This window comes from Neopelma chrysocephalum, unplaced genomic scaffold, assembly GCF_003984885.1.
Source record: "Neopelma chrysocephalum unplaced genomic scaffold, ASM398488v2 Primary Assembly neopelma1_97390, whole genome shotgun sequence".
Classification (NCBI taxonomy): domain Eukaryota; kingdom Metazoa; phylum Chordata; class Aves; order Passeriformes; family Pipridae; genus Neopelma; species Neopelma chrysocephalum.
In genome coordinates this window covers 24,247-50,077 of record NW_020926031.1, presented here as the reverse complement: position 1 = coordinate 50,077, position 25,831 = coordinate 24,247, and the positions used below count along the sequence as shown (strand labels likewise).

General features: G+C 44.0%; 1 protein-coding gene across 6 annotated transcripts in view; it reads left to right on the top strand.

Moving 5' to 3' along the window:
* NEURL1 (neuralized E3 ubiquitin protein ligase 1) overlaps positions 1-25,831 on the top strand; it is a 151,529-nt gene that overhangs the window by 109,381 nt on the left and 16,317 nt on the right. For all 6 annotated transcript variants that reach the window (XM_027672303.1, XM_027672306.1, XM_027672305.1 and 3 more), the window contains one exon: positions 23,904-24,584. In XM_027672303.1, coding sequence (XP_027528104.1) covers positions 23,904-24,584 — 681 coding nt within the window. The remainder of the gene's footprint in view (positions 1-23,903; positions 24,585-25,831) is intronic.

The window sequence follows — 25,831 nt, the reverse complement described above, 5'->3', positions numbered from 1 at the left end:
GAGAACAAATTGATGAGGCTCAGTATCTGGGGCCTTATCTTCATGCAGCACAACTGCCTCCACACATGACTATACCGCCCCATTTACTTGCTTGGAATGTCCAAATTGTGTTTCTGTTCTTCATTAATCTGCTTGGATATAATAAGTCATGTTCTTCTGGTGGTGGTTTTCTGAACATAAACATGCCCTGGCATGTGGCTTGATGCCTGCTCAGCTTGCTGGAGCTGCCTGTCCCACCTGCACAGTGGTGCTGGGGGAGAAGCTCTGCCTGAGGAGCCACATGGCTCTGCCACAGTCAGGAAATGAGCTCCTCTGAGGTCACCTTCCCTCCATTCATCCTCCCACTTTGAATGGTTATGGGCTCCATCTTTATGGGCCTGTCCTCACAGACACTAGTATCAGGCTGAGGATGGGAACAAATCACATATGGGATCCACAGGCTCTCCATCCACAAGCTGGCTCCTCCTGCACGCAGACTCTTTACACCAGTTACTTTATCAGCTTCTTGTCACCTCCTCAGCAGCTCCTCACTGGTATTCCCACCATCACTCATGCCAGAGGTCCTGGAACATGTCAGCATAGCAGAAAAATTTCATATATTTAATCCGTTGCTCTGCTGTGTATCTGCATTGCTGGTGTGTGACAGTTAAAAACTACTTACATCCTCTACGCAGAATATCTTATTTACTAGTTTTCTCTGATACTGGCTTGCAGCTTGGCCATGGATGCAGGAAAATAACTTGGAGGCACTGGAGCTGCCTTCATGCTGTTTGTTGCTCTAAATTTGTGCATGGTGTTTGCTGCCCAGACAGAGAGAAGGCTGCGATACCGGATGCTGGAAGTGTCTTCAGTGAGAGATGACCAGTGACGTGTTTCTTCCCAAGTGGCATCCCGAGGTGACACGACAGAATGACAGATGGTCTTAAGTTGCATGAGAAGCATTGCTGGCCAAAAAGGTATAAGCAGCTAGTGTGAGCCCATGTGATCAGGTCCAGTCAGTCTCTGTAAGGAGCTGTGGCTAGTCTCATTTATTGGGGGTGGGAATTGTTTGCTATAAAAAACTAAAGGTTCAAAGCTGAATGGAATCTCAGCTCCTCCAAAACCCCTAGTGCTCTCTGATCTGGTGTTTTGATTACCTGAGCCCATTTTAAATGCTAGCTCAAGCATCAAGTCCTCACATTTCCATTTAGCTGTTCAAGGAAAACACTTTTAATAGCAGCCCAGCTATTCATCAGGATTAGGCCCTGCTGGACTAGTTTGAATAGCATGCAGGCTAAGTGCAGTGCGATCTGAGCTTAACTTGGAACATCCAGAGGCACCAAAAAACATTTGCTTCTGTAACTCAAGCGTGCTCCTCAGCCCCTGCTCTTCATACTGTTGGCCGTGTCCAGGACCAGAAGAGGAGGGGCTGGGGGACAGCCTGCTCTCCTGTTATTCCTGGCCCTAATGGAAACAGGGAGAAGCAGAAGTACCAGCGGGAAGCATGCACTTTTGGAGCTCCAACCACAAGTTGACATGGATGCAGAGGAGAAAAGCATTTGTGTACTTGAGTGCTCACCCAGCTGCATCTCATGGCAGCAGCACCTCGGCCCATGGCTCACACCGTGCATCCCTGCCTGCCCCGGCACTGTGGCCTCCGAAAAACACCTCTGGGATTCCAGTGGAGCAGGAGAAGCTAATTTGTTCTGTATTTATTGTCTAAGTTTAGATAGCTAGTATACTGCTCTGCCAAGTGTTGAAGGAAAAATTCCTTGTTCCTTGTTATATGTTTCTTGGAGAGGCCCGTGCTGAGCTGAGCTGCCAGTCTCCAGCCAGCCAGCACAGAGCAGGGCTTCATGTTGGCACTGAAGATGCTGTTTTGCTGATGGCTTCAAGACTTGAGAATGCTCATGGGTTTCTGCTCTTGTCCTCGTATTTTCATGCAGACATCAAGAAGTTTTGCTTACTTAATCTCCAGTATTTAGTGGGAAAATGCTAGAAAATGTTCTTAAAAAAAAATAAATAACGGAAGTTGAATAGATTAGGGTTGCTTTCATGCTGTTGCTGCTGGCTGGCTTTTTCCTATCCAGACTTCTGCAAGAGGCTCGGGCACCCAAACAAACTTGGACATTTAATGGCTGCAGTGGTGGGGACTTGTCAAGGATGATGCTGGCTGCCTTCTGTGTAATCGCTGAGATCTGGAAGTGAGAGCTGGAAATCCCTTAAGAATCTGGTTTCTTTAAGTACTTTGACCCTTTGGATTGGCTGTGGAGGCTCCTAGGACAGCAAAATTTATGTAAGACATTTTGCAGTGTCATCTTTTTTTTTCAGTTTTGAGAAGTGTTGAGGCTGGATGGAGTTCAGTGGGTGAAAGGGGTGGTTCTCTTGAGCTTAATAACTGCTGCTGGTTGTTTCTGAGGCATGTTGGTTGCTTTACAAGGGGAGGCAGGATAGTGTCTGCTTTCCATCTGGAAGGACAGCGGCTGTTTTATTCACAGAATGGTCTGAATTAAGATAAGTTTCTGAACATTGTAGAAATCTTGATGGTGAGACAAAGCCCTCTCACTAACTGAAAATAGTGGCTTTTTGAAGCTCTCTCTGTAAATATTTACGGTGATTTCTCTCTAGATATGTACATTTGTAAGTATAAAAACAATCAAACAGAACAACTCCAAACACTGCACAAAGATTAGAAGTCTTCCAGACTTTCCCCATTTTCACGAAAAGTAAGGAGAAAGTAATTGCATTAAATTGTTCACACTTTTTTCAGTTGTCTGGGCAGTACTATACTGAAATAACACAGTGCATCTAGATGAAAAGGGAATTCACCTTGGACTGCAGATCACATGCAGATAGCAAGGAGGAATTGTTGAAAAGCTTTGGAGAATGGTGAGAGGAAGCTGTCCACTGTCCACCTGGGCATTACATCTCAGAAGAGGTGCTGCAGCTGAAAGGGACTGTCAGCTTTTCCTACTGCTCAGTCCATGGGAGAGGGGAGGAGGTCAGTTGGAACCTTCAGCATATCCAGCAAATATAAATGAGGCAGGAGAATGGGCCTCATCTCTGCTTCTCTGAAAAACAGAGAATTATCCGTGTTGAAAGTGAAGTAAAACTGTGAAGGAAGTTTAGCTCTTATAGGTTATGTATTCACAATACTTTGGGGATCTGAAAAAAGGAGAAGAGGGCAATTTATTGTTTCTGTAGTCTTGGGACTGTTCTGTGCTTTCCTGTGTTGCACAACAAGCACAAGATGCAACTTCTCTGTAGGGGGAAGTGGCAAGTCTCTTGAACACTTGATTCCTCCCTTTGGACATGCACTGACATGCTCTTGTTGTTCTTTCCTTCCTCTCCCCACCTCCCCAGGATGGGAGATAGCCAACACTGCCAGGAGAACCTGAACAGAGCTGGAGCCAAACGGAAATATTCAGGCTCTTCCCACCTGGGTGACTCTTGAATGTGAAGACAAACATCTTACAGACTATGTTCTCTCTTTACCCTGCTCACCTTCAGGCATGTGATGGAACCTTTTCAGTTGAACACATGCAATGCAGGGTGTAAGAATCAGAGCAGGACGTGATGTGCTTGAATTTTAGGCATCTTAGAGTTTTGTAGATCACAGCTACTTTGTTTATTTTTAATGTGGGCAAGCATCTGCCTGCCAGCATGAAGTCCATCACCTATTGCTAAATGATCTACCAGGAAAACATTCAGGTAGAGCCTTGTGTTGGGAAGCACATTTGCAGCATTGCAGTGTAGGATGACAGATGCCCTTAATGAAGAAGCACTTAAATGCTATGCCAAGTGTCTCCTTCTCTGTCTGTCAGCATCATCTTCCCTGAGCAGAAATGTGTTTAAGGCATTGCTTTATGTTTCTGTTTGGGGAACCAGGAGATACCTTTGCCAACAGCTGAAACTCAGGTCTGAGGATTTGAGTCATCAGAAATGAAGTCTAATTATTTTACTTAGACACTGGATGGTGATGACAAATTTGGCCATTGTGGAAACTTCAAAGCAGAGAGCTGGCTGGAGATGAAGAGTTGATCCTAGCATTTCCTCCAGAAGTAGGGATTAGAGTCCCCTGTTGCCCTGGGAAGGCTCACAGGTATGTTGAAAGCACTTCATGCTCAGCAACAGGAAGGCTGTGGAAACAAGGACAGGGTGGATTGTAAGTGACTGCCCCTGGTTACTACGCAGACTACAATAGATTTATTTAAAGTTTCATAGGCTGTGTTTCCCACTTAAAACTACATGGATTTCCAGGAGAAGGTCAGCGGCTGGCCAACTGCTCCCCAGAGAAATGCTTAAAAGGGTCTTTTTTAACACCTAAAATGTTTCAACATTTAACAAGGCAAGCGTGGGACCTGTCACCGAGGGCTCTGGGAACTCACTCCCTGCAGACACCTGGGGGTATTCAGGGCATCACAAGGTGCTTGCAGAAGGAGAACTCGGGTCACAGTGTTCTGAAGGCCTCCTGAAGGCTCTTCACGGAGGACGAGGGATGGGAATAGAAACTGGGAAGTGTGATTTTCTGCCTGTTGTTCTCAACACAACTAAATCACAGCCTGGTCACATGGTGCAGTTGATGACTATAGATGTGGTGGGAGAGTAGCGGAAGGGAAGCTTTGGACAGGAGTGGGATCAGGAGGAGTGAGAGACTGGAGAATGGGATGAGACAGAGGCAGGGGGTTGTGAGTATGGAGTGCGGGGAACCTGAGCAGCGAAAGAAGAGGTAGAAATCCCAGCAAAAGGGCCATTACAGAAAATACTTTTTTGCTTAGTTTGGAGAATATATACACTTTTTTAGAGCACCCTCATGAGACAACCTGCCCAGTGTTTGTAATATGAAATCCTGTTGTCTAACATGTTTTTGGCTGTTAACTTTTTCCAATCTATTGTGTAAATAGCTTCTATTTTAACATTTTGGCAAATGGCTTCCTGGGAAAAGCCTGATTCCTCCAGCACTCCACCAGGGTCCTATTGTCCGGGATCTTATTTTTCCTTCCTGTTTCACATGAACGTGCAGAGCTTTGACAATTGCACTTTATAATCTTGAAATGTGAATGCCTTCCAAGGCAAGAAGGAGTCTCTCAGTTTTTGAGATTGACCTTTGATTTCCAGTGACAGCCAGGATGGATTTCTGCAGTTTTTCATGTTGCCCAAGGCCTGACATTGACTAATAGGACTGGATATTCAGCAGGAATGTCAGGAAGCCTTCGGTGATGAGATTTATTCATGCTGTCCATGCGTAGTTTCAAAACTGTAGGGCTAAGTTCCTGTTTGGGGTGAAGGAAGCAGTGTTACAACAGGAGTGAACAGGCCATTGCCCCTGATTGCACAGAGCAGCGCTTTCATTCACGTCCCCTGGGATCTATTGGATCAGCAATAAGCAGTCTGGGCTACTTCAGCTATGGCAATAAGGATATGTAAAATCACAGCAGCAATCCAATTGCATTTGCCTTTTATTTATCTTTCTTAAGAAAATAGTGGATTCTGCTTAGTTTTACTGAAATAGTCTGTTACTGCCTGGAAATTATTATCTATTAAAAAAAATGTAGCAAGCTGTGGCTTACTGTGTTTGAGAATTTCTGCAGAGCTTCTGCACTGACTGAACAGGGGGACGTACATGGGAGACAACTCACAGAAACTGGGGTAGGATCAGGAGAAGCAATTTTGCATTCTGGTATGTCTTTATGGCCCACTGAGGTTGCAACCAGCATCCTCATGACCTGCTCCTTTCACCCCTGGGTGAAAGGGCCCGTCATGACTCTGCTCAGGAACAGCTTCTTCAGGGCATCTGGGGGTTGCCAAGGGCCCATGCGCAGTGGGGGACTCTGCATGGTCCATTTTTGTCTTGGTGTAGCTTCATCTTTCCCAACAGAGCAGATGGGGGCTGCGGGGGAGAGAGGAGATGGGCTCTTCTGCTCTTCAGTTAGTCAGGGATCTCTGAAGCCTCTGCAAAGGTGGGTAAATGGAGTAACTAGACCCTCACATGAAGCTGATCTGCAGAACACTGGTGATACAGTAGGACCTGGTTACACTGGGGTTCCTGTTTTAAAATTCTTCATTCAAATCTCTAGCTGTCTGTGAGTACAACCTCACGTGATTAAAACATGACTGATTTTAATAGTTGATTTATTCTTTCTTCTCTTCTGTGTCTGGGGCAGGGAGAGTGAATGAAACTTTTTTTTCCTCATATTTACCAGTTAACTTTGTCATTTAACCAGCACTGGTTGAAATTAGAGGAGAGTTTGATTTTGATTTTTATTTTGATTTTTATTTAAGTGAAGCAGTATGTGAAAACAATCCTTGTTTACCTTAGGTTTTGTGAAAGGCTATTACTATTCTTTGCCAAACACAAATTTTGGAACAAGTTTGATCAGGCAATATTGTTTTCAGTCCAGGATTGCTTTGAACCACTCACCCTCCTTTGTCCTCAAGGGCACCATGATGGATTTCATAGTCGTTGAAAATCGTATTTCCATCAAATACTCTCTGCAGCCGGTAAGGGCCCTGACATGGCTCTTCCTTTGCACAGGAGCCAATGGGATGTGTGAGATACTTGTTTTCCCTTCTCCCACCTCTATATCACCTGGCAAGCAGTGGCAGAGCTGTAGATACTGAGCTTGGAGGGAGGATGTCCTGACTGCCCCTCTGCAGTGGAACCCAAATGCAGTGTTAGCACAGCACAGCATTTTGCACCTCTTTGCAATGCTACATGGCCTTCTCCTTTCTTCATGGGCTCTGGCATTGGGCATCCTCCTGGCCTGAAGAGCATCCCCACCCCAGGAACCAGCCTTGGAGGCTCAGTAGGCCCTCTCAGGAAGGTCACTACTGAAGAATCAGCAAACATTTACTTGGATTTTTAAGTGCCCCTTTGGGCCCCTTAGATCAAAATCTGACCCTGGTTCAGGCAAAACAAGAAACAAGCAGCTGCTTCTCCAACATTCAGGCAATGTGAAAATTTTAAACCAGTTTCAAAATAAAGACATTTAGCTGACAATTCATTTGGGCATAAATATACAGTCACCAAAGAAAGTACAGTCACCTCGGAGAAAGTCAGCTGCTGAATCCTTGACCTCGAAAGGACCCCTAAATATAGTATTGTACGCAATGTGCCTCTTCTTGTGGGTGAGATATTAAGAGCTTATTTATTTATTAGAAAGTGGTTTACAAAGTAAGTAAATTAGTGAGTTCCAAGGCCCTCTCCCAGCTGCCAGATGCTGGGAGGATGTTTATGGCCATTGTAAATAATTTCATAGCTTAATACAAACACATTTTTAGAAATCAAGGGCTGATGGCTGCGTGTTTATAGTGCAGTTGAGGATTTATCAATTCCTCCAGAATATGAGAAAGAAAACAAACAGTATTTCAGATATTTTAAAAAGTCATAGGAAAGAAAAACCCCAAAGGGATTCTTCAGTCACGGTGCTGTGGGCTCAAGTCTGCATTGCCTTGGCTGAGCTCTCCCAAGTCGTGTCAAGTCAGTGAGATCAGGAAATGCTCGGCATCTTTCAGGACCCAGTCCATGCGTTCTGGAGAGTGTGAAGGCTGGGGGTTAAATGGCACGGGCAAGTTTCCCCTGCACTGAATAGGTATTTGCAGATCAGTTTGCTGCTGCTGAATGACCTTTGCCAAGGTCAGCTTTAAATGACAGAAATCAAATCCTTCCCAGTCAGCAGAGCAGCAAGGTGGAGCAGCATGAGGGATTTGCCTTATGTTGTGCCTAAAATGCAATAAGGGCTGAGCAGCACCTCTGGGTACTGACAGAAGGGTGGCTCTAGAGGGAAACCTACTTCCCAGGACATGCAATGAAAATGGGGCTGGAGGGAATTTCCTTTTCAAGGCATGTGTGCAGCGAGGAATTAGAAATCGGCAAGGTGACGTCAGAGTGTATGTGGGATGCTTGGTAGGATTTTTGTGAGAAGTCTCAGTGCCTTGGGGAGGGACGGGCAGAAATGAAGTATTACAGATGCTTCATTTGAGCTTTAAGTCTATTTTCAGCCTTTGAGTGGATGGCAGCGGAGAGCCTGGAAATATCAGCAGAAGCTGTGGGCTGCTTGTGTCATGGTGCCTTGTGGTGGCTGCACGTTCCCGTGCTGTGCTCTCCATAGCAACATATTTTCAATGTAAAACCACAGAACCAGCTGAATACTTATGAGCATTTACACTCACATGTGCATGGGGAAAACTGATGATGCTGCTGAGCTGCTGGAAGACAGAAATGGTCCTTGCTTTAAATTGCAGCCTAAGCTGAGCTTTCAGTCTAGGGTTGAAATGAAATTTGACAATGGGAGGTGCTTAGGCACATGCGCTCACATGTGCCTTGTTCTTTTTGGGGAAAAGTGACCCTTATTTAATTACCCAAAGTGTCCACCAAGAAGGACCTTGTTTTAGGGGCAGGAGAGTGCCCTTGGTCCACAGCAGGGCAGAGTTAGGTGACCTGACCTGACACCATGAGGTTTGCCTGGGCTAATGGTGCCAGTGCTAACTACAGTTAATTTAGGGCAAATTAACTATTTTTGCAGTTTTGAGATAGCAGTCAATCCCAGAGCAGCCCTGCCCCTGATCCAGGAGGTTGAGGTTTGGGTACTCTCATTGCAGCAGTGTCAGCTTTTGTAGGGTGTGTTGTGTGGCACCATCCTGATCCTTCTCCTTGATGGTGCTGTGGGGGCTGCAAGCTCCAGCAAAGCAGAGGTGTCTGTGCAGTGCAGGCAGGTAGTGCATGGCCACAGGCATGGCACTGGGATGGCCCGGGAGGTAAGTGGGTGGAGCCTGCAGGTCTCAGTGGCTAATCCTGGCCATGCTTCTCTTGCTGGAATTCCCTTGAATCATTCCCCTCCTTCCAATTTCTGGTGCCAGCAATATGTGTGCTGGTGATGGCTTTGAGGTGGTTTGGCAGGTACCACAGCAGCAAAGCATACTCTAAGTGCATGTGTAGCTGTTGTGGAAGGAGCTGGCTCCCATGGCTCTGTCTCCAGCCACCCATGGAGCAGACACGCTCAGCAGGATGGTGAAGGCACAGAGACAGTGACAGCATTTGACACGCCTTTGCTGAATGGCTGGGAGTGCTGGGGAACAAGGCTGCTGACCTGGAAAACAAGCCAAGATTAAGAAATGTCAAATTTCTGGGGCGAAGAGGGTTTCCCAGAGGGCAGAGAGGTGGAGAAAGTAGACTCTGGAGGTTTCTTTGGGATGGCTAATTTCAAATGGACCATGAACCCTGTCACAGCACTGGTGCCTCTAGAAAGGACTACCCTGACACCCAGAGCTGGGACTCAGGTCCTAGAACTGGGCTCTGGGGCATGAGCAACTATTGACAGGATGACATGAGTGTAGAGGTGACTGTCCTCCTGGGGAGAGAGCTGAAGGATGATGCCTCCTAATCAGCAGCCTTTAGTGAGCTTCTTGCAGAGTTCCTGTAGCAGTGGGCAGTGTGAAGCAGGTACACAAGCCACGCTGTCCCTCTAACTTGCACCCATAGGTGCTGCCAGTGTCTGGGTCCCAGGCAAAGCCGCCGTGTAGCCCTGAAACAGCACCTTTAGCTCTGCAGCAGCTTCACCTGGGGTTAAAAACTCTGCTAACCCCACAGATGTTTTGTTTATTGTAGATGTAAAAGTGAACCTGACAACCAACCTGTTATTTGTTTCCTTACTAAATGTTGTTTGCTTCATATTGATCATAAATATGAATTTTCAAAGTACTGCAAAACTCACTCAGGAAAGAGTTGCCTGAGCCATCGCCTGAGCCTGTGAGAGGATGTGCGACTGCAGCGGATTCAACAGACCTGAGTGAAACGCTTCTGGCAGGATGAATTAGCGAAATGCAGTGGATAGCAAAGTTGTCATTTGTCACCATTCCCGCAAATTTGTGCCATGGTGGCAGTCTCTGTTCATTTCTGTGCAGACTGGGCAGTTTTTCTGCTGTGGGCACTTCTTTCAGCTGTGAGGCAGCCAGTGAGGCAGAGCCGATGTGGCAGAGCCAGGGGGCAGAGCCAGTGGCATGGGAGGGTGACCCTCACCTCTTCCCCAGTGGGATATAGCATTTCAGGATGCACTGCTCTGGCTGTCAGCAAGCCAGCAGACAGAGACTGTGGTGTTTTGGGTGTAGGGAGAAGGCTGCAGAAACTCAGAGTCTGCATAACTCAGGTGTCTCTTTGCTGTTAAGTTCTGTTGCTCTCAGGACAAACTCATGCCTACTCCAGCAGTCCTAATGAGTCCCATGATTTCTCCATGCCAGTTCAGGGACTAAATGCTGTCCCCATTTCCCACTATGTGCTAGGCCCTTTTGGCTGCCAAGAGCAGCCCACTGTCGGCAGCATGGCAGCGTGGAGCAGGACCTGCCTGTGTGCAACCCCATGGCCTAGTGGAGGGAGGGATACTTGACCAGGAGGGATTTCGTGGGCTTGGCAACTCCTCAAGAGGTCTGTTAGCTCCAGGGTGGAGGGTTCATCTTGGCCTGGAGAGGCTATGGAACCCATCCCAGCCAGGTCTGTGCCATTCCCAAGTGGCTGCAGTGTAACAGACCAGCAGGACGCTTTAAAAAATGCTCAGGGATGCAGAGCCCTGGCAGGGTTTAATAGGAAGAATAAAAGAGCTGACAGGGCATATATGCAGCATCTCACCATCTTACCCTGACTCTCTTCCCTGTGTTTATTGTACCTTCTTACTGTGTTATGTCTAATTTGGACCGTAAGCTCCCCTGAGATGGGACTTCCCATTTTTAACTGTCCGCCGCAAGGCACACCTAAGCCACCTTATAAATAATCTCTCTGTGCAGAGGGAAACTTGACCCTGGAACATAAAGGGGTGGCCATGACAACCGCTATCTGGGTGCTTCGTGTCTTCTATGGACACAGAGCAAATGGCAGGTGACGGGGCTTTGCCCAGGCTGGAGCAGAGTGTGCACAGCTTTGTGGGGCCCTTTCTGCATGTATCCATCGAATTCTTCCTGAGCATAAGTCGTTTACATGCCTCTTTGGGACTTTTTCTTTCCCCTACCCCCCACCCCCTTGTTTACTTCATGGAAAAGACTTACAAAACAGAAATACAGCCAGTAGTAGCCCTTTCTTCTCTGTTTTATATGCTAGGATAATTTGAGCACATCCTATCCTTTTTCTGCTCATCTAGCTTTCAGAAGTGTTAAGGAGTTTAACTGTGTGCCTTCCCAGTACTGTCCTGTGGTGGGTAGGAATGAATGCTGCTGTGAATTGTCCAGGCTTTGGCTCTGATTGCTGGACTACATCTGTGCTTGGAAACAAAGACATTTTAAAGTCATAGCTGTTACAGTACCAGGAACAGTGGGACTGTAGTGAGCACAGAGTGGAGAGGAACCTTCTTGCTCTAATAACCAGGTCCCAGACAGATCTGGGATCAGTCCCAGATTCCTTTGAGCAAGACTGGTGCTGGTGATGACATTTCAGTTGATGTAAGGTGCAATTTCTATTATTGTGTAGCAAGGGTTTGATAGTTTCCTACAACAGTTCAGAGAAGATGTAGAAAGGTTTACATAACATTCTCACCAAATATTGCTTTAAACTTTGCTACTGAAGGAGGCAGAATTTGAAGAGAGATGAGTCTGTTAATAAGATGAGAAATCCTTGGGTTTAGGATGGTCACCCCTGTATTGGTTACCAGATTGGTTAACAGATTGAAACTGGACAAGTGGATGCACGAACACCAGTACCTGTTTCTAGCCAAACTGGTGCGAAACCAAGATATTATCATCAGGTAAGGAAGAGATAAAGAAACCTCTGGCTTAAGTTAAAATGTTAAATCCTAGTGAAAATGCATTGATACTACAACAAGGCATTATGTGGCAAAAGGAAGCTGCTGAGGAATGACAGACACCTGTCCTGGGACTTTAATGAGAGGTCAAAGAAGAAAAGGAAAATCACCCTGCATAACGTGAAGAGAGCCAAAAAACTCGCTGCATTTTTAGATGCCTCCTGATCCCTCCTCAAAAGGTCTCAGGGACCAGTAATAGCACAATGCAGTTGCAAAGTCAGGCATCTCTGCAGTGCCATGGCTTATAGCTGGTGCTTTACTGGTGCAGTGTCTCTGCTGGGGAAGCTGTGAGGTGGTCATTGCCTGAAGTCAGTGCCTGAGTGCCTTCAGACAGTCCAGCTTTGTCAACCACAGTGGCTGTGTCCCATTTTTAGGATCCAGTTCCCCTGAAAGACCATTCTCCGTCTCATCCCCAGGATTCTAGTTTGTTTGTGACTAGAATGTCAGATGGGGAAGGGAGAAAGATGAGGAAGAAAAGGAAGAAAAGCAGTCTTATGGGAAGATGGAATGTGGGGAGAGCAGGAAACTTTGGGAACCAATGGCTCAGGTCCCCTTCTTCGTGGGGTTGAGGAATGTTTGGCTACAGGGGCTGCAGCTGCAGTTAGCATCCAACAGTATATGCTGGACCTTTTTCTCCGTGTGAATCCTGTGGCTTCAGCAAGGTTGCAGTGCCCTGACTGGCAGCGAACTGTGATCCTCTGGCTGATTCTTATTTATACTCTCAATTTGTAGCTTCAGAAGAGCTTCCTGTCTTTCTGTCTAAACCTTCTGAGGCCACATCCTATGATCTGTTCATTCAGATTAACTTTACTGGTAGCCAAGGTGTTAAAGCTTTTCCTTGAGGTAGGTGAGAGTGAAATGTGTCTTTTGCTTGTTAAGGAGTTGGCTGAAGCTCTGGTGGCAAGATTCAGCTCTTTAGTTCTTTTACATCAGGTTATCAAAATAATTCACAAAGAAATCACAAGCCTAATGGGCATTTGCCATGACAAAATATATGAAGAATATATTGAAGATCTTTTCAGTTTATGTACCTTGGGGGAGCATTGACTCTCTCTGGTTCCCCTCTAATTTTGTCTAGCAGTGACAGCTAGAGTGGATGATCTAGGGTTAGTTTCAGGAAATCTCATTTGCTGTTCATTCCACTGGGGCAGATGGAAAGTGGTGGTTTTTGTGTTACTGGAACGTATTTTTGTTATGTGGAATGTAGTTTTTAAACCTTACCCTGTGCCCCGGATTTGGGACTACTGATACGCTTATGTGTCCATCCCATTGCCTTCAGTGGGATATAAATACTTTTTTAGATGAAGTGAATATTTAAATACTGTCATGATATGGAACATACTTAAACATGTACAGAACTTTCCTGAATTGGTGCAGACAGCAGTAATTGTGCTATTTTAAAACAAGCTCAGTCATCAAACTTGATTTACTGCTTCCATCCATGACTGTGAGAGTGCATCCTGCAGACTGCACCAGCTCTGGAATAGGAGTGGGGTGGATGGGGTGTAATGGCTGTACTGTCATTTTGTATGTGTGGAAAATAAGTCAGAAATTTTTCAAGACCGTCTTCATGCTGGATTGTGGGGTGGAAATTCTCCAAGAAAGAGAGATTAAAAGGAATTTACACAAAGAAAATATTCTGGACAAATAGCATTATGTGCATTCTTTCAGAAATGTAGTTGTTGGATCTTTAGGTGAGGAACCAGCTTGGAGGAGGAGAGATGATCTGTGAACTTAGTCATGGTTGAAAAACTGAAACACTTTTGGCAAACTTTAGCTGTTTTCTTTCACTGTTTTCATAATTCTATATTTCAATGTTGAGTCTTGAAATAACGTTTTAATCTTGAAAAATCACTGTCAACAGTGATTTCCAAACAAGCCCCAGAAATCAACTGGAGAATTTCTTGGTCCAGTATTCATTTGCTTTTATAAAAGGAAGTAGGATAAACTGAACAGTTTGTTTCAGGTTAACCTGAAATACTCTATCTTCATAATTTATTTTTTCTTCAGGCATTTGACTGAAATGTTATGTATTACCACTGGCTTTCACAGGTTGTATCTTCACTAGAAAATGTGATTTTAGCTCTGTTTAGTGAGGTAGCTGTGGGGCAGCAAAATCCTTGTGATGTCCAAACAGTTTATGATTTAGCAGTGCTTCTGGGCAGCTCTGCCAAACCAAACAGGTTTGCAGTAAGCCCAGGAAGGTGATCACCAGCAGTGTTTCTGGAATTCCTAAGGAATTGAGTCTTCCTCCAATGGCATTAAATCAGTTCAATAAGCAATGGTGCTGGGTAAAATGCTGGCCCTTGAAGAGAACTTGTCAAGTACAAGGTGGTTGTTGGTGGGTGGAATTTTCCCTCAGCCACTGTCAGTGATGGCAGGAGCCTTTCACTGGGAAATGTGGGGAGACGTTGAGGGAGTCATCATATCCATGCCTGCATGAAGGCACAGGAGTAAATGAAAGCAAGTGAAGAAGGATAAAATTCCCCATATGGGCCATTCACTTAGGAGTTGGACTTGATAATCCTTGTGGGTCCCTTCCAACTCAGAATATTCTGTGATCTTTAAATGCAGGATACATAAATACCATGGGAGGGAGGATGATAGACTGGAAGAAGGAATAAAGTGCTTGTTTTGAAGAAAATTGCTGTCATATGATTCAGGGGGTGAAGGAATGTGTCTGATGTAGCTTGGAAATTGTCTGTGAGCACTGAGATGCCATGGAAACGTTTGCATGGTAACGTGAAAAGGATTGGAAATAGGGTTGTGGAGGGCCCATAGCAACCTACAGCAGAGCATGTGAAGGTAAAGTTGTGGGATTAGCACTGCGTGTGATGGTGAACTACAGTTTTACTTGAATAGATGAGGTAAGAGGATCAACATTCCTAGGGGGAAAGGAGGGTAAAAGGGATGATAGTGTCAGGAGTAGGCAATGGAGTCACTGGTTATGAGAAGACAGCTCTATAAAGTTATTAGACAATCAGGAGTTGCAATTATTGCTCTAATTTTCCATGAAGAAGGGAAAAAAAACTAACCCAGAACTTTTCTACAGAGAAATTTACATCTTAAAGATTAGGAAACATCAGATAAAGTGACAATTGACAATCTTCTGGGGGAATTAGGTCTTGTACAGGTAATTAAAATGAGTAATAGTAGAAAGCCATAGAAAGCATAAAATGAAATGGAGAGAAAAAGTGGGGTGCCCTTCAGAGAGAGGCAGGACTGATAATGTACTGATACCATAATAAGTGATGATTATTTTGCTGTGGTTTTCAAGAGTGATAATATAAATCATCATGGAATCTAGGAGGCCTGGGCCAATGGAGGTGGAAATCGTTGATTAGTGTGAGAGTAAAGTTCAGAGACTTCCTGTGTATGAGTAAGAGATAGATTAAGGAGTGAATAGCGGGGTTAGGTTGTCTCCACAAAACCCAAGGCACATGGTTTCTGCTTAAACCATATTTCTATGACTTTATGGGGAGTTAGAAAACCCATGAATGCAACAAAGGGAATCAGATAAGGAGGTGCCAATATCCAGAGATGGCGGTGAATAAGCACATCTTCAGGTTGAAGGATGTCTGTCAGTTTTCAAACCTGCTGGCTGGGGATGATGAGTTTACCCTGAATGAAAAATCTCCCTGAACAAAACCCAAAATATGTTGTTTGTAACACAGATGTTGCCGGCACTCTGAAGGCTCTCTGAGCATCAGCTTTTGTGGAAAAGAAAACAAATGCATAACTGTAACACGCATATGGAAGTTTGTTCTTCATAATCTACTGTCAGACTCTTTCAGAACATTCATATTTACTGAGCAGAACAGTAATTCATTTCAATTTTATGAGGCTAGTTATGCTCTTTGTGCCATTTCACATGTGCAAATCAATTTGACATGCCTACAGATGTTAGGCAGAATTGTATGAATGTTTCTTATAAACCGGACTGGTTCAGAGCACTTTATTAGATAATACATGCCCCAAAACTAAAATTCATCAGTTCATGTGTTAGGCTGTATGCTTTCTTTGCTTAGATTTTATTGAAAAGTATGCAGATGATCAGTTCAATTACTAAGCTGGCCTGGGAGCTGCAGTTGCTCATTCTGGCTTAAAAACAGCTGGAATTCTCTAAAGCTCAGGGGTTTGTATTTCTCCTTTCTGAATATTTCAACTTGGAAATTGGCAGTACATGAGGTCACATCCTTTTATAATCTAGATTTGTTTGTTTGTTTCTGATTTGTTTGCTATGATATTTTATCTCTACTATTGTATGACATTGACAGTCCATGACAAGAAATCATTGATAATCACAGTAAACCAAGGGAACATATATTCTTAGAAAAGTACTCTGAACAGATCCCAAGGGTTTCCTGAGCTTCACCTGGCAGGACACTAGCTGCCTGATGGCACAAAGACACCATTACCTTAAAGCATGATTTGGTGCTAAAGGGTCACAGGAAGCCAACAGATTTGCATGATAAAGTTATCAAACACCTAGCAGTTGGTAAAAACTAGAAGACTAGGTTTTTTGTCTTCCATCCCATTTTTTATCACCTCTCCAAAACTGAATCATGCAAACCACATAGTTTTAGTGCTCAATCTCTCCCCAAATGCCTGTAAAAAAAAAAAAAAGCTGATTTTTATACAAGCAAATGCAAACACAAAGCAAAAATGAGTCCAGGGAGATGAACTTAAGCACTGTTGATTTCCAGTTATTTCTGTTAAAGTGACAGATGTTTGTAGCCTAGCAATTGGTTCCACAGAGTCAATGGTCTGCTTTCTTTTGTAACCCAGGTTTAAATCTGGTGACAATTTTTAGTGTAAATATGGATTATTTCTCCCACAGATGAACTTTGTCTTTGGGCTCTTTGTAACCATTGGCTTCAGCTTTGACTTCTGCACCTTGGTTGTTGTAGAAATTCTTTCAAACGCTTCCAGCAATATTGCAAAAACATCTGAGTATCCTGAAAGCTAATTTCGACTGTGTTGGTCTCAGGCAAACAAATGGACTCAGTTGATTAAAATATCTGCCATTCCTGCAATGAAAATGGCCATTATGAAATACCAGTTAGGTTGCCTTCCACATTGCAGTGAGCATGAAGCCAAAATTTGCATGTAGCAATTAACTCCTGCTTTAACTACGTCAGTGCACATGAAACGTATGTTTGCCCTCCATTGACCATGTGGTGATACCAAATTGATGTGTTGGGGAAGGAGAAATTCCTGAATAGTGGTTTCCAAGCTGGCCATTGGGATCCATAATGGATGAGGAGTCATGAGTAGGTTGCATTTTGAGGTGAGAAGAGCAATATCTGCACATGGAATCAGAGAAACAGCAGGTAGAAAATAATGCGGTGATGAAGAATTAGGAAATGAGAGAGTGTATCATGGAAAACAAGGTGGTTTTGTTGTGCACTGAGCTAAATCTCTAGAAGTTTCACTTAAGAGCTCTGATGGAGGAGCCTCTATCCCCTTGGACAGCTCAATCCATCCCCCAGTTTCCAGTGTAAAATACGAACATTAATTCTTCCTGCCTCCCACTCACCTTTTATATATCCTCTCTGTTTACATGGTGAGGAGTGTCTTCTGCTGCAGAGCCTGACAGCTGAGATCTGATCTAAGATGTAGTTTGCCCCAGAGCAGATTTTGCTTTTGTATTTGTCTCTTAGAGAGCAGCCTGACATCTTACATAAATAGCTGGTACAAGTGGCATTGTCTGTTGGCTGTAGTTTTGCAAAGAGAGGAGCCGGGGCAGTGAGAGCAGAAGGGAGCAGCTTCATTTGAAATAGGATATTTATACTGTCAATGAAATAGCGACTTGCACATAGCAAGGTTTTGTATAAGTAGGTATTAAGTGATGTCCTTGATTTGATGTGGGTATTTTCAAGAAGGAATGGTTGATCTGAGGCAGTAACTCAGTTTGATTTCTCAGTTGTTCATAAAGGGAAATGTACTTTGTAGAAGTGAATTCCTAAGTATATAGAGAAGAAGGTTTTTAGTCTGAATCATTCCTTTGAGGGATTTTAAACATTTGCCTCCCACGTGCTACAATAATGCTCTGAAAGTGGCTTCATTGTATGGTCCGAGAAGCTGCATTCTGGCGCCTGATGGTTTATGAGAAATAAACACAATGGAGTGGTCTTGGATCATATAAATTCATGATTTAACAGTAACAAGCAGTAAGGGGAGAACCTGTGTGCAGCATCAGAGCAGAAGGATCTGGCTGGGAGAGTGGGTCTCTGCAGCACTATGCTGAGCGTGGCAGATCCCAGTCTCCTCTCCAGACCTCACATGGAGAGTACGAGTTCGCAGAAAAGCAAGTAGTTTTACAAGTATGTGCTCAGACACATGGCCAGCAGGGAAAAGCACTTTGGACATGCTCTGTGAGAGGAGCTTTACCTCTTAATAACTGTGAGTGGGGCCTCAGCATTCTTCACTTCTCAGTTTTTCTCCTGTGTTTATTTTAAGTAAGGACAATTTTCACTCTCTTGTTTGCATAGGTCTTTCTGGTACAATAAAGCAGTTAAGATACACATGGCAGAGACTGAGAGCGCCTAGAACAGAGCATCTCACAGTGATGAGAACATCTTTACACCATGAATACAACAGGCTGCGTGAAGATCTGCTTCCAGTCACCAATTAATTTGGGTGAATTTTGAACCCAGGGCTACACAATAGTCCTTCTGTTCCCAGACCTAGTCACAGCTGCTTTTCTTCTTTCCACTGGAGCTGGTGCTGTGGACTGGGTGCTGTACGCACATTCAGCAAACTGGCAACCAAAGGGGTTTGAGAACAGGTATTACACCTTGCCACCAGTCACAGTGATCCTTATTTTAGGAGGGATAAATGAGAATATAAGTTGTTTCGGTTTTACTGTATTTTCAGTCCTCTGTCACCTTAAAGTGCATGACAGGTTGAGCTGTAAACAACATAGAGAAATTGTTCTGGCTGCTTCTGCACTGAAGTGTGGCAGTTCCCCAGCGGTAACATCAGCCCGCTAGGACTCAGTCAGCAAGGGAACAAAGACTGGCACAGCACGACATGGGCAGAGTTTGCAAGACAGGCAGCTGAGCTGGGATTAATACCTGGACTCACATGATGGGGAGTATGAGGCTGTGAGTGACAGAAGGTTTCCACAAGCACAGGTTTATTTCTTGTTTTACAACTGATTGCTTTTCCCAATTGCCTTTTGAGTGCAATGTTATTTTACAGAATGATACATCTGCCTCATATTTCAAACACCTCCCCCTGCAACGTCAAAGTCTTGCCAGATAGACTGTTTGATACATAATTCTGCTGTAGACCATGGAGGAGCTAGTGCAGGATTACAGGTTAGAAGGCCAGCTGTCCTCCCTGTGTAGCCCCTTGTGACAGGTAGTGCTGACAGTGGGAAAAGCAGCCTTCATCTGCATTCCTGAGTGGGAATGGAGCCCTCCAGTGTGGTGGGAATAATGCAGTATACATCTTTTTGCAGTTGCATGTTTACATAGAATATTCTTGTAGAGACCACTGACTTCAATGTGTCTATTGGTAGCTTAGCACCTCTCAGGTCACAGAAATTATACCGTGAGCACACCAGTACTCACTGGAAATACCATTACCCAGTGAAGTGAGGGATTAAGAAAAGAAAATTGCCCTTGTAAAGAAGTAAAGCAAAGACCAGAAAGAAGGAAAAACACGAGTCTTTGCAAGGGAAGGGAGGCAGCATACTAGCAAAGTTCTGGTCTTAACAGTTTTTTAGTCTTTGCTTAGTAGATGAGAACAGAAATGTTCTCCAGATTGTTCCTTGGCTTCTCCACGTTTCTCTCTCCTCAGAGGGAGGATCATTAGAAATGAGATATGCTCTTAGGTTCTCATTCTTATTCCCCAAATTTTAAGTTATTTTTTGTAGTAGTAACTCTTAAGATTGGTTTAATTATACTAGGTGTTCCATAGCTCCTTCTGGAGACTGGTTGCAGACCTCATACTCCGAAGAATTACAATTCATATGAGGCTGTAGGATTGCACCACCCTCAGAAAACTGATCAAGAGGAGATCTGTGTCCCTAGAGCTTGCAGTTAAACACTGGACTGCCTGAGTTTCCAGCACATGCAGCCATGCTGAGTTTGCTCTGCTTTCTCGGATCCTTTACAGGTTTATGAATACTGGCTGCTCATGACCTTGGAAAATCAGGCCTTTAGGCAGTGACAGACAGTACTGAAAAAGAAAAAGGGGAAGGAAATGATGATTTGACAGTCTGACAGCAACACATCCCCTTCAGGCTGGTGTGGGGCTGAGATGATCTGTGCCTGCTGGTGGTTAGAAATGCTTTTGTGTTTGGATGTGCATGTAGCTGTATTCAATGTGCATGTATTTGATCTCTGTAATAAATATGTCTACATATAAACATGCTTAAGGAAATAGATTATTTTAAGAAGACAACATTTGGCAGTGGTTCAGAAGAAAGGTGGTAGTGAAATACTTCTGATCTGAGTGCAGTGATTACAACTGCATCTGTCTGCTCACCAGCTCCTTGTAAATGCTTTTTTTGAAGTGTTACTGCAGTCTCATTGAGCCTGCACAAAGTGGGAAGCTCTTCCGTGCCCTCTGAGCAGAAAAATTGAAAGCTTTGAAGCCTCTGGTCTGAGAAAGATACTTCAAGTTAATTGTCTGTGTAAGGAATCATCTGCTGAGGATCTAAATTCTGCAGATAAACCTCACTAAAGAGAAGAAAAGAGAAGATGGCTGAACTGCTCAGATGCCCTTTACTTCTACTTAGATAAATGAATTACTCCTCCTTTTCTTTCTTAAACAAAGCTAGAAAAAGATACAAAGGTATTTGTGGAGACAGGCATCCTTTAATTTCAGTGTCTCAGATTCTCCAGCTGAGGAGCAGAAAATCTATATTTAGTAGAAATCTTTTCCACTTTGGCTCTGTCTGTACTGCTACCGGAAGCTTGAAGTCTCTAAATCCAGAAATAACATCGTAACTGCACTGATGCAGAGCTCAGCAAAGCCTTTCTGGAAAGCTACCTGGGCAGCCAGCCTGTATTGAGCTGCCATGGTCATGGCCAGCTTGCTGGTGGTATCCCAACCACTCGGTTAAATGCTTGCTCTGGTGGCTTGGTGACAGCTGTGGTCTTCACTTTGAAGTCCATCTATTCTCACCTAAGGAGGTCTTATCAGTTGACTTTTCCTGAAGAAACACTGCCAACTGTCTTATATAGGAAATTTTATAACCTTGAACATTTAATAAGAAGGGATGGATGGTTTCTAAATTCTTTGGGCTGAAGCCAGGTGATCCTCCGTAGTGGGCCGTTGGACCCATTTTGTGTCTTACAGTCTCGTCACATAAAGTCATTCCATCTTTTTCATCTGTGCTCCAGATTTGTCTCTGCAAATATAAATGTTCCTGAGCAAAGGAGTCTCTCCTCTATAGGCATTAAAGATCACTTGTAAATGTTCTGCAGTAGTAAGGCTGTGTTATGGGCCGCTCCAGCATGAACAGCTTCATCTGTATTCAGCCTGAATAACTTGGTTTAAAAAGTGACAACTGAAGCTTTAGAGGAAGAAAACAACTCATTCCTGGGCATCTTCTGCTGAAAGAAAGTGGTCAAAGTCACCTCATTTGTTCCACATTTCACCAGAATTGTTGTTTCATAGCCCTTGGCTGTTATCAGTTATTCTGGGTAAATGGCATTCCACTTCTCTTCCAACCTACCTACCACCCCAAAAGATGAATCCCACTTTTGTTGTGATTTATAGTCAATGGGACTTTTTTTCCTTTGGCTGGATATTTTGTGATACAGGCCAGCATCTCTTAGAGACTCATCTCTCTAAATTTTCACAAACACACTTCAGAAGCCAGTAAACTGCAATCCTTTCTTCCATGGGTATTTGCAAACATTAATGAACTAAGAATTCTCACAGTCAATCCCATATGCTTGAGACATCTTATTCCTTAGGTGGCCATGCATCTAAGCTACTGAGGGATTTAAGTAATACAATTTGATATGTAACCCTGGTTTGCTGTCACTACCATGTGTCTTGTCTGCAGAACTCCATCTCTCTTAACCTCTTTTCAGATGGAAAAAGATATTCTGTCCAGCAGCCAAAGGGAAATGCAAGCATCCTGGTGGAAAACAAGCTGTTTCAAAACCCTGGCTGCAAGCTACCCACACATCACAGTTGTCAGCCAGGCTGCACATGCATAGTTACAGGGAATAAAATAGAGAGGACCTTCTGTTCCTATTCAGAAAGGTCTCTACCCATTCACCTTCACAAAAGGATCGTCGTCAGCTGCCAGTATTAATTTGTTCTCCTATGTAGGTTTCCAGCCAAAGGAGGGTAAAATAAGTCTAATGCTATCCAGCAGGAGCACTTGCAATGCAAATGCTAGCCCATATATTACGAAGCATTAATGCGACCCACTTCTAGATTACTTGGGGTAATTTCTGATTTTATTTATTCCTCCTTTAATTAACCTCTGGGAAGAGAAGCTGAAATATTGGTGTGCAGAAAATCAAATATGAGAAACAAAGCCCATTTTTATTTTGAGACTGTGCTTTCCTTGTAATAGCAGCTTATTTAAAGAGGAGCCTGGAATAATCCAGTTTAAGCAAAGCAAAGAGCTCTACTGAAGCCAAACTGTGTGTGGGTGTGCTCTTGTCAGGGCTCCCAGAAGAGGAGGACAGGAAAGGCTGTTAGTCAGACCTCAGATATTGCAGGAGTTGTTGGTTACTTAGTAGCTGGCATTATTCCTTGGCATACCAGTACAGAGCTACTACTGTGGTGTACTGGGAGAGAGTGCATCCCATTGGGAAAATTCTCAGATAACCTGAGGTCCTGCTCTTTTGTTGTTGTGAAAGAAAATCCCAAGGATATGTGGCTGGAAGAGGTGTCCACTGCGAGGGCCTGGCATGTGGGTTAGGAATGACTCTGTCTCCTCTTGTTGTTCCACCGAGTGTGTTTGTGGCACTTGGGCCTGGTGTGTTGTTTTGTGCCACCTGGGGGGGGATGGTGTTGTATGTGGTGGTCCCGTCTGATACTGTTTGGACCCGGGCTCAGAGCCACAACAGCATTCAGGCATGGCTCCCACAGAGGCACAGTCTGTATGGGTCACAACTTCTTACAACATTTGCAGAGTTACCCACATGCTCAATTTTTGCACAATGAATAGTCTCGTCATGCTACAGCCTTCTCAGAGTTCAGAAAGTTGGACATAAGAATAAATGTTTGCATTATCTCAGCTTACTTTATAATTTTTTTAATAATGTTTTTCTTAGTATATTGTTCTTTAAAATTTCTATGGTAACAGTATAGCTAAGGATGTATTAAATATAAATAATTTCAGCATTAAAGACAGGTGATTATGTTTCTCTTGGAAAAAGAATCAAATAAATTGGTTAGTTCTTGAAGCAGCAGGTGAGAGTGACAGATGATAAGGTACAATTTTGTTTCTATTGGTGGATTTGAATGTCTGAGCATCATCTTTTTATCTTTCTTTGTAATATATATGTGGATTTGATTTTTAATTATTTGGCTTGGAGATAATAAATTATTGTATTTTATTTATAGAAAACTGCATATTCCCAAATTCTGCACTGTAAAGTTAATGTCTGTACTGCTTTGCAGTGAGCACCAGAACACTGATGATTAGTTATATTTAGAAAAAATTAATTAAATTTCATATGGAGATAAATAATTTAGAACTGAACATAGCAATTTCTTTTAAATAAAACAGTGTGTAGTTAGATATTTATTTCAAAGGTCTGTGAGAATTACTGTAGACAGTAAAGTGGGCATGAAAACTTGGAGCCTGTATAGATATTGATTGGTATGTTCAGGGTGTATTTTGGATATTTATCCTCTGCTTCCCCTCTCCAAGGAGAGCTTCCCCTGGGCAGTTCTTGTCATCGATTTTCAGTCTGCCTGCACAGAAGCTGAAACTCTTGATGCTGGTGGGGAAAGTACAAGAAGAGCAATTGATTGCAAATACGTTTTGTGATACTCTGCTTCTATATTTCAAAGGGGAAAACCTATTAATGGCAGCAGGTCTCTGATTTTCCCCTTTAAACATATGAATCAAACCCATAGTGATTCGCAAACTCCTGAACATTTTCATTTTCTCAGAAGGTGACCCCTTTCTTGTCTTCTTTCTCCCCACAGACAGTGAAATCATCCCTCCTGACTGCCTGCGGCCCCGCTCCTTCACTGCCATCCGCCGGCCCTCGCTGCGGCGGGACACGGAGGACACGCGTCTCTCGGTCAGCCTGTGTGACCTCAACCTGCAGGAGGAGACCTTCCACGTGACGGCCACCACGTGTCCTATCCCACAGAACTCACTCAACTCCCAGCACTCCCACCTCCTCCCCTCCCAGCTGGAAAGTGACCTCCGCTTCCACCACCTCCGGGGCCCCCATGTCAAAATCCTCGATGACCAAACTGTGGCCCGTCTGGAGCACGCCCGGGAGGAGAGGACTTTGGTTTTCACCAGCAGGCCCCTTCGGATCAACGAAACCATTTTCGTCAAAATCAACAAGTCCAACGCTGTGCGCACAGGGACGCTCTCCTACGGGGTGACCTCCTGTGACCCCAGCACCTTGCGCCCCAGTGACCTCCCCTATAACCCCGAGTCTCTGGTTGACCGAAAGGAGTTCTGGGCCATCTGCCGAGTGGTGGTGCCTCTCCAGAGCGGAGACATCCTGGGATTTACGGTGAATGCAGATGGTGAGCTGCACTTGAGTCACAACGGTGCCGGCATTGGCATGCAGGTCTGCGCAGACTGTTCCCAGCCCCTCTGGATGTTCTTCGTTTTACACGGCGCAATCATGCAAATTCGATTGCTGGGTATGTTGGACCCCCTTTTTCCAAACCTCATGCACAAGGAAGCAAGGGGGGAATACATCATGGATGAGGAGGAGATGGAATAAATGACTCCCTCCCTGCTCTACGATCAGGTGGAAATTTTGGTTTTATAAAAATACACAAAGGCACATACATAGCATATGGGTAAGAGTTACAAGACTTAACCCCTTTGCACTTTTGTAGCATCCTTCACATGATGGTCTCAAAGCTCTTTTCAGATAATGATTTAAGTCTCAGAGACCTTGATTAAAGTATAGGACCTAGGAGAAGCCAGGAAGGTGAAGGTGCTTTGAGCAGAGCTAATACAGGGTATAGCCAGGAAAAATGAGGTCTGATGCCCTTTTCCATGTGTTAGCTGTCTGGCCTGACCGATTCCCAAAAGACTCCTTTCTACAGGTTTGCGTGCAAGAGATGGGCAGAGAGGAAACCTTGTGCCTCATGATCCCATCTGTGCACAAAGCTTGGCACTGACCATCTCAACAGGAGAAGGGTTTCCTCTAGCCCAGTTTAAGGCAGTTAATTGATCTCTGAAGAACTGGCCTCTTCCTCTTGGTATTTTTGCTCTGTTTTTAAGCTCTGTTAGCTGAAGTACTTCATTTAAATGCTGCAAGTCATGTTTCAAAGGTATCGAGGGAAAAGCTTTGCATTAGCTCAGGATCAGATTTACTTGTGTGTGTGTGTGTGTGTGTGTATGTGTATGTGTGTATTAGACTAAATGTAGGATGTGTTTGGCCATAAATTTGTACCATGTAGTGGTTCTGCTGGTGTCAGTGTCAGAGAGCGAATGATGGATTCTGAGAACATGATGTAATTCCTGGAACCCCTCTAACTGAAGATGATTTTAAAATACTTCTTTCTGTTTATACTGTTGTATTCATATGTCTTTAAGTATACTTATATTCCATTTTGCTTCAAATCCTTTCTTCAAATCCCCCTCTTACCTAACAGGTGAAAAAAAATTACAACGAACCCAAAAGCCAACCAACACCTCCTTTTATAGGATTCATAGACAGTCTTTGAAGGTAAATTGTGGTGAACACACACACAGATCTGTCTGCAGGGTCCAGTTCACCTTAATCACAGTATGAAATGCCTTGTATAATTTGCTTGAAGTTGACCATAGGCCTGTGCTGTGAGGGTTTTGTGGCTGTTAAAGGCTCACAGATGACAAATGTAATACCACAATTTATTTCCAGGAGCCCGAGACTCAATCCCTGCTAATTCAGCCT